The sequence below is a fragment of the Syngnathoides biaculeatus genome, chromosome 17, assembly GCF_019802595.1.
Source record: "Syngnathoides biaculeatus isolate LvHL_M chromosome 17, ASM1980259v1, whole genome shotgun sequence".
NCBI lineage: Eukaryota > Metazoa > Chordata > Actinopteri > Syngnathiformes > Syngnathidae > Syngnathoides > Syngnathoides biaculeatus.
The window spans coordinates 10728284-10736812 of record NC_084656.1 but is presented as its reverse complement, the minus strand read 5'-3'; the positions used below and the strand labels follow the sequence as shown (position 1 = coordinate 10736812).

General features: G+C 40.5%; 1 protein-coding gene across 1 annotated transcript; it reads left to right on the top strand.

Annotated features, from left to right (window-relative positions):
* Positions 1–1562: 1562 nt before the first annotated feature.
* LOC133490470 (zinc finger protein OZF-like) lies at positions 1563–8169 on the top strand. The gene is made up of 2 exons (XM_061800570.1): positions 1563–1983; positions 5163–8169. Exons 1-2 carry the CDS (start codon positions 1863–1865, stop codon positions 6437–6439), a joined length of 1398 nt encoding a protein of 465 aa, XP_061656554.1. The 5' UTR covers positions 1563–1862; the 3' UTR covers positions 6440–8169.
* Positions 8170–8529: the final 360 nt, after the last annotated feature.

Below are 8529 nucleotides of genomic sequence, written 5' to 3'. Positions count from 1 at the left end.
TGAGGTTTGGTCCATATCTGAGCACATTTCATTGATTTGTAATTTTTGATTTATGGCAAGTCATTCAACATTATCACCAATGGCAAAAACTCTCCCCCCCCCCCTTACAATTTTTGCACATCTGTCTAATATGTGTGGTTCAAATTTGGTTGGACATTTGTTTTAAAATTGAACCTCTAGAAAAGTCTTTCTTTTAGGTATACCTTTGGCCAATATCACTAAAATCTTCACTTCAAGTAAAATGTTAGGCTTCCAGTCTCTTTTCTGATGTAATTTCTTGAGATTTTTTTTTTTATTGCCAGGCTTGATATTATTCATTAACTCTAAATAAATGTGAATTGATACAAGCTTTGATTGATTGTTTTGATACACTCGTCTTTCTCACATGCTCAAACATTACTGGGATCGTAAAAAACCTCCAATGTCTTCTTGTTTCATTTCATTTTAGTGTTTGAAGGTTCCTGCTTTCAGTGGTGATGGCAACAAATACAGCTCCTTCACCATATTTGTTTTGGACTGTCCTTCAGTACCAGACCTGACTCTGTCAACCAATGTCAATATGAACCCTCCTGGGTTTATATTCCATGAGCCTTGCTTTCATGTATTCAGGATGAACCATTTAGTGATTTATAGACCAGTAGCAGAACTCTTGATTTAAATTCTAAAGCTAACGCAGAGCCACTGTAAAGATTTGAGAATGTCAGTACTATGCTCTGACCATGCTGTTTTAGACTGTGACCCAACACCTCAATTGGACTAAAGTCATCTAGAGACACTACTAGATATAATGTTGTGTCATCTGCATAGCTATAATAGTCAAAATAAAGTTTTAAAGAATTTGACCCAAGGGTAGCATATATAAGCTGAACAGGAGGGGTCCTTGAACTGAACCTTGAGGGACCCCATAGGTCATTGCCACTTGATAGGATTAAACACTTCCGATGGTTGCAAAATAACACTTTTCTCTAGGTAGGACCTGAACCATTCAAGGACTGTTCAATTTAATCCTACCAACGTTCCAACCTATTCAGCAGTACCTGTAAGCTGCACTGAGATCCAACAAGAGTAGTAAGAAAACTAAAAGACCAAGTATGCAAGTACATTATACTGCGTGGTTGATTTCTTTCGGCGTCGCCACAGCATGTCAGATACGAACCCACAACCCCTGGTTTACCAAACCCGTGCTCTAGCCACAACGTGTCAGATATAAACCCACAACCCCTGGTTTACCAAACCTGTGCCCTAACCACTGAGCTACGGGGCCACCAAGTACATTATACTGCATACTTTTGTATAAAACTCCGTGAAATTACAGCAGAGGAACTGGGAACTCCTTCACATGTTGAAATATTTTTTTTCATTTTTTATTTATTTTTTTTCAAGTGTTGTGGATTAATATTGTATTGTATTGTATTGTATTGTATTGTAATAATGTATTTGGGCCGACAAAACAATACCCCTCATATTCAGTGTCCAAACATTGCCTTCAGCAACATGGCCGCCACGTGAGCATGTTGATCAACTATCCAGGTACTCCCTTTTCTTGTGCTGTATCTATGTGTCTCATAGCGGAGCTGGCGGAGCTAGTGTATATTCATATTTGTGAACCAATGTAATTTTTCCTTTGTATCGAATATACCCAAGTCTCGATGCAGTATGTCTACCATTAATTTACTGGACTAAAACATAATTCATTCTATTTTCATGTCAGATTTAAGTCATCTCGATGCACGTTGAATCTTCTCGGTCTAGCATAGTTTTGCTTGCTAGCAGCTACCAAAGAGACACGTTTGTTATTATTAACACATAGCCACGCAAAGATCAAGTGTGAGATTAAAGTGTTTTTTAATTATCGTGTGAAAATGGGGACAAGAAGGACAATAGAGTACGAGGAGGAACTTTGTGGAACAAAAGAGGACGAGCGACAACGGCAAACACTGGACGTTGTTTACAAGAAGTCTCGAATTGGGTTATGCACAGCAGGTTTGTTCGAATCTTACTCACACATTATACTTTATATTTTTGTGTTCGTTTGCCGTGCTGTCACCAAGTGGTCCTGGCAGAAGGACTGTTCAACTAATAGCCGTCCTGGGTTCATCGGGTTACAGCAAAAGATAATCGAATCTTTGAGTCTCGCTCCATGGCTTTAGGCAAACTATTGCTGCTAATATTAGCTGTGTTCGTATTTATTCTTAAAAAAAAATTATATTAGGCACACGAAATGATGTGACCGAATGCACTGCACAAGCAGACAATTTCACAAGCAACTAACAAAGACTGTGAAATTGCTTCTCAAGATTCTCCATCGTTTCCTCACTACCTATTACAGTGTTGTATGTCTGCCTATCTTTTTTGGGGTTTTGCCCTTTTCATTCAGAAATCAATCAATTTTCCACCTGCATTGTACATTAACGGGCTAGAGAAGCTAATGTACTTTAACCTAGGTACAACGAGCATGCCCTCCAGTCAAGTGTAACGATGTTGTAAATATAAACAATGCAAGCTGCGTTGCCAGGTTTGATAGTTTACCCCTTTAAGATACACCAGGAATTACTTGTAATGACTTCCTTCTGGCAAAGTGAACGTTCAGCCCAAGTCGAAACCGTAACCATTCGACTGTGGGTGTTGACATGTGCTGACCTGTGTCAGCCAGCACCTTCACAAGTGTTTTGCTGTTGTTCCCGGTTAGTTATGGACATTTCCGACCAAGGCACATTCATGTCTGGGATACAGAACTCTGTCTCCTTCCTGAGCAGTATGATGGCTGGAAATTTCCATGGTGTTTATACTTGCGTATAATTGTTTGAACAGATGAAGGTGGGACCTTCAGACATTTAGAAATTGCACCCAAGGATGAACCAGACTTGTCCAAGTCCCCAGATTGTGATTTTCAAATTTGTGTCGAAGCATTGAGATGCTGTTCCCAAAACGTACTTCAGTTGTGCACACTTTGCAAATAACTAATGTGCTGTTTGTCAGAGACACCGCAAAATAGTCCCATATCAATAACACTGAGAACATTGAAAACAACTTCTTTGGCCATTGGACAATTACAGTACTATGCCACAAGACACATAACAAGGCTAAAAATAAATTCTTCATCAATCCATTTTCCAAGGCGCTTATACTCATGAGGGTTGCCGGACTGTCATCCCTGTTCATAAACTAAATTTCGGATGCAGATGATTCTTTTGCGGAGACAATCAATGACATAATTGCTCACATCGGCCAATTATTAATATACCAATCGAAAGACAAATCAGCCAGTATTGATCAAACCCATCAGATCTATGTAAAGTCTAGTTTCTACTGACTTTTCTGTAACACACAGTGTCACATAAAACTGTCTTACTGTTCTCCCAGTACTGAATACGTCACTTAAGACTCCATCAATACAATTGACCCCTCCGTACAGGGCACTTAAACACGACTCCTGAAGTTACGTCACGCCACGTGCGCTGACGTCAGACAAACAATTGGGAAAAATATCGGCGCAGCAAGAAAGGAATAGAGCGAAACTGTCCGATTTACCGGCTGATTTCTCACTCGCATTCTTTCAATTCAATTCAAGCTAACAGTGAAATATCGTTGAAAAGCAAACAGCAGGGTTCAAATATTTCAGCGAGGGGTATTTCAATGGTATTTACATGCATATCGACGGAGAAACCATTGATATTAGCGCGAGATCTTTCCATAGTCAGAGGAAGACCGAGAAGCCACATAATATAATATATTATAACCCAAAGACGAATTCGTCATTGACAGTTTCCTATTTTTCGTGTTACATATCACACTTGTGTGCAGAATCTGTATATGTATCTGTATAGCCATTTGTGAACCACCATATGAAGGAAAAGAAGGCGAGGCTTGATTTACGAGTTGTTTCTCTCGTTTTCTTTGTGTAACGTCACGCGCTCCCCTCAATATTTATTCTTGAATTAGTGCCGAACCTACGCAAGTCCCGACCGAGTACAACAATCACTACTTTAGTGTCCTCAAACATCCTTCCTTCAGTCTTGGTGTCTCGGTGCATGTCGAAGGTTTTTAGGACTGCTAGTCCGGTGTAGCCTAGCTCACCGCCGAACAGAGACACGTTTGTGCAGTCAGATCATCGCAAAATATCGCTCAACACAGATCAAGTGTGACAATCATTCACACGTAGCTATATTATGCAAGTGAAGAACTGCTAATTCATTTATATGAGACATGTATTGAAAATCAAATATAGGGCATACCTTCGTGCTAACACAGTCCGGTTTACCCTAGCCGCGTAGCCGCGAACAATGCGACACATTTGTGCAGTCAGATCATCGCAAAATATCGCTCAACACAGATCAAGTGTGTCAATCATTCACACATAGCTATATTATGCAAGCGAAGAACGACTAATTCATTTATATGAGGCATGTATTGAAAATCAAATATAGGACTTACCTTCGTGCAAACATATCTGTTCCGGTTGATTTTAGATGGATTCCGTTGATCATGCGGTCTTCCTCAAAGTTTTATCCATCAAAGACATTTTTCGTACTCGGTCTTCTGTTCCGGTTGATTTTAGATGGATTCAGTTGATGATGCGGTCTTACACAAAGTTTGATTCATCAAAGACATTTTTCGTACTGGGTCTTCGGTTTTGGAAAGGGTATGAATTGAACTCCACCAACTAGCCTTTCAGGATACCTGTCGTCACTATTATAAAGTCCGTGACTACACCTCTTAACCATATCTATTGTTAAAGAACCCAAATACGCGATAAAACGCCAACAGAAGCTATACTGGACCATCCAGCCAGCGTTGTCTGAGATTTGAGTCCGAGATTATGCAGATCTCTGGCCTCTGATTGGTCAGTGAAGCGGATTGCGCAACATCCACGGAGGGGTCAATTACAATTAGATCGACATTAGTGGTCACTCGTCACCGCACATCCACATACACGGATATTATTATCATCGTTATCTGTGACACTGTAACGTAATATCTTTTAATGTCGTTGTCATCCAAAATATTCCCCTCTCCCTCGCTCAAAGCTTCTATGTTGTTCGCCTTGTCACTTCAATGGGATCTTTGGTGGAAGGAGCTATCTTTTAATCCAAAGAGGAAGGGCCAAGGAAATTGCATATAAACAAGATTGGACCAATGTGCGTTTGTCTTGTGTCTTGTAGATGCCAGTGAATATGTTTGCCCTGAGCAACTCAAGTCAGAGTCACCTCACATTAAAGAAGAAGTGGAGGTCAAAGAGCACTACCAGATTATGGAAGAAGAGGGGTTGGAGCCTACTGATGTTAAGGAGGAAGAGGAGCCAGAGCCATTTCACATAAAGACAGAGAAGGATGAGGAAGAGTACTCTTACTTCAAAGAGGAGGACGTGCACCCCAATGTCAAAAAAGAGGTGCCACAGCTCTTCCACATTAAACAGGAAGAGAAGGAGGCTAGCACCGAGTTGCCATTTTTGGGCGTCCCTTTGAAGAATGAAAATGAAAGTCGCAGTGAGGAAGATAGAGGGGCGGATCCACCAAGCATCAGCGCAAGTGACCACATGACAACAGGGGATGGAGACCACTGTGGAGCATCACAGGCAGAAGGCCTCATCGCGCCGCTATCAGATTGTGACGACACAACGGCACTTTCCCCTGACACTGATGATGACGATGGAGAACAGTCTGGAGGTCATGGGACAGGTCACCCAGACAACAAACGTTGGGAGTGTCCTCTGTGTGGGAAAACTTTAGCTTATAAATGGGATTTGAAACGACACATGAGAATACACACTGGAGAGAAGCCTTTTGCCTGCACAGTTTGTGGGAAAAGATTCTCTCAAAGGACCTTTTTGACGACACACACAAGAACGCACACTGGTGAAAAACCTTTTGCGTGCTCAGTTTGTGACAAAAGATTCGCTCAGAAAGGAAGCTTGAAAGTACATGTAAGAACACACACCGGAGAGAAACCTTTTACCTGTGCAGTCTGTGGTAAAAGATTCTCTGAAAAGGGAAATCTAAGAATACATACAAGGACACATTCTGGTAAGAAATCTTTTGCGTGCCCAGATTGTGGTCAAATATTCTCTGAAAAACAAAATTTAGTTATACACAGGAAAATACACACTTTTGCCTGCTCTGTTTGTGGTAAAATATTCTCTCAAAAGCACAATTTAAAAATACACATAAGAATACACACTGGTGAAAAACCTTTTGCCTGCTCAGTTTGTGATCAAAGGTTCACTCATAGTCGAAGCCTGAAAACACACGCGGCAACACACACGGGAGATAAACGGTTTTCGTGCGTAGTTTGTGGTCAAAGATTCACTCATGAGAGACATTTGAGAACCCACATAAGATCCCACCCTGGTAAAATACTATTTGCCTGTTCAGTTTGTGGTAAAAAATTCCCTTGTAAGGGAAGCGTAATACAGCACACAAAAACGCACACTGGTGAATAATAAACAACAACTTTTAAACTGCTGTGATCAAAGCTCTCCTGCCTTCACTGGAGGCAAATCCTATCTAAAATCGGCAATGTTGACCATACTCTGACACCAGTCAGGACTTGGATCAAACACCCCCAATCAAGAGGTCAAGTAGCCCACACTCCCGTAGCACCCTTCACAGGACTCGCGAGGGAGACATTAAAACATCGCCTCTAAGTCCACAAAGCACGTGGGCATGTTGGATGAACTCCATGCACCTGCCAGGACCCCGCAGAAGGGTAGGACTGCTCTACATTTCTACACCAGAGCAAAATCAAACAAATATTCATATAGATATTTCAAAACATGTCATGCTGCCGCAAGTCTGAGAAATTTACTGCAAAGACAATAATTGAAAATCGGTTTAGGCAGTCCTGATGCCAAGTATGTTTGAACATGATGTTTTTTAAGGACAGTCCACAACAGAAGTCCAATCACAGAACACTGCTGCCGTTCTGGACCCTTCCTCCAAATCATGCCGCTCCAGGGCTCATATTCTGTTGTTTAATATTGAAATTAATTACAACACTGATGTTAGATAACCTACACAATCTATCCATAAATTTATGTTTGACAAGTTGACATTGTATAGTACTACAACACAGGTGGTTTGTTAGCTTTTGAACACAGTGTTTTCCACATGATGAATCCCACTAAAGTTTTATACAGATACGCACCGGTCCAATTTGATTGTCTACTATTATCATTGGCTGGCATTATGAATCCCACTAAGCTTAGCCTTCCCTAGCAATAGAGCTCGTGCAGATGATGTCACAGTTTGCACGGCGCCATATTGTCAAACCTAGCTGTTCTGCACTGCGGAAGCCGTTGAACCAGAGCAAATTTTTCAAATTGCCCGAGACCTGTTGTGCTGTTGGTTGTCACAACAGACGAGACAGATATTCTAAGATATCATTCTATGGAATCCTAGCTGAAAAGACCAGAAAATATCAATGAATTTCGGCAATTAAACGTGATGGATGGTGCCCAAACAAAATACACACACGCCTGTGTAGTGATTGCTTCATTTCAGGAAGGAATTATTCTTCTCAATCTCAAATTACCAAGAAGTATGTATAATGCCAAGTTGGCACATTTGAGAACAATACGTATTAAAAAACAGTCTGTCGCAGAGGTTTACGGAGTTTAAGTGTGTACGTTCCGTGGAGATGACTCCATCCTCTTTTCTTTTTTTCAAACATAGTTAACGAATGACAGTGTGTGTAAAACCCGGGTCATTTATTTAAATATTGGCATTTGGATTGAATACTAGCTGAAAAGATCGATTCAGATCCAGCAACGAAGTATTTATCTAATTTTTCCACGTACCTTCGTTTATTTTCACCTTCTAAATGTCTAACGGTATCAGTGTCGTGCTGTAAGACATTTTCGTGTCGTCTCCAACCGACTTAGCATTGAACATTGCTTTGCTAGACCGGCAATATAGCAACGTAAACAAACCTCTATAACAAACCTGATTGTGTTTATTGACAGATTTGATGCTATTTGTAATTGTCACCTTGTTACATCTGCATAGCCTGCCATTGCTGTGATGCAGCAGCCACTCATATTGCTTTTTTGTTCTGTTATTGTTCTCCCAAAAACTTCAGTGGAATTCCTAATAATGGGCCTTTTCTTACTTCAAAACTGTTAAGCCTGATGAAGACATGCATGCAGAAATGTATCGGAGTTTTTGAGCATGACTAAGCCCTTAAAATAAAGGATTTTTATGTTTCTTACAGCGAGTGCTTAGATGTTTAATTCAATACCAGTGCATCTAAATAACATGGATATTTGACTTCAAAAGCCGTAAATGTAAGTGAATTATATCTTGGAAAATGTGGCAAGTGCGACAGCACGGTCAAACAAAAGCTAGCTAGCATTTGTCTCAGGCTTTTATTCTATAAAAATGAGTTCCCGTCGTCTTTGTAATTAGGTGCATTCTTTTGTAAATCTTCCAGGTTGTTACTGTTGGGGAAAGAATTACTCATTCTGACAGAATAGCTAAGAGAAATATTTAAAAAAAAAAATAATTGGGGAGGTCAATATTTTTACAAAGAGGT

What these genes read in the sequence shown, in the direction of transcription:
- LOC133490470 (XM_061800570.1), top strand. Translation starts at nt 1,863, where the DNA reads ATGGGGACAAGAAGGACAATAGAGTACGAGGAGGAACTTTGTGGAACA. An exon ending in AATTGGGTTATGCACAGCAG is followed by an intron (nt 1,984 to 5,162) that starts GTTTGTTCGAAT and finishes TGTGTCTTGTAG; the next exon opens with ATGCCAGTGAATATGTTTGC.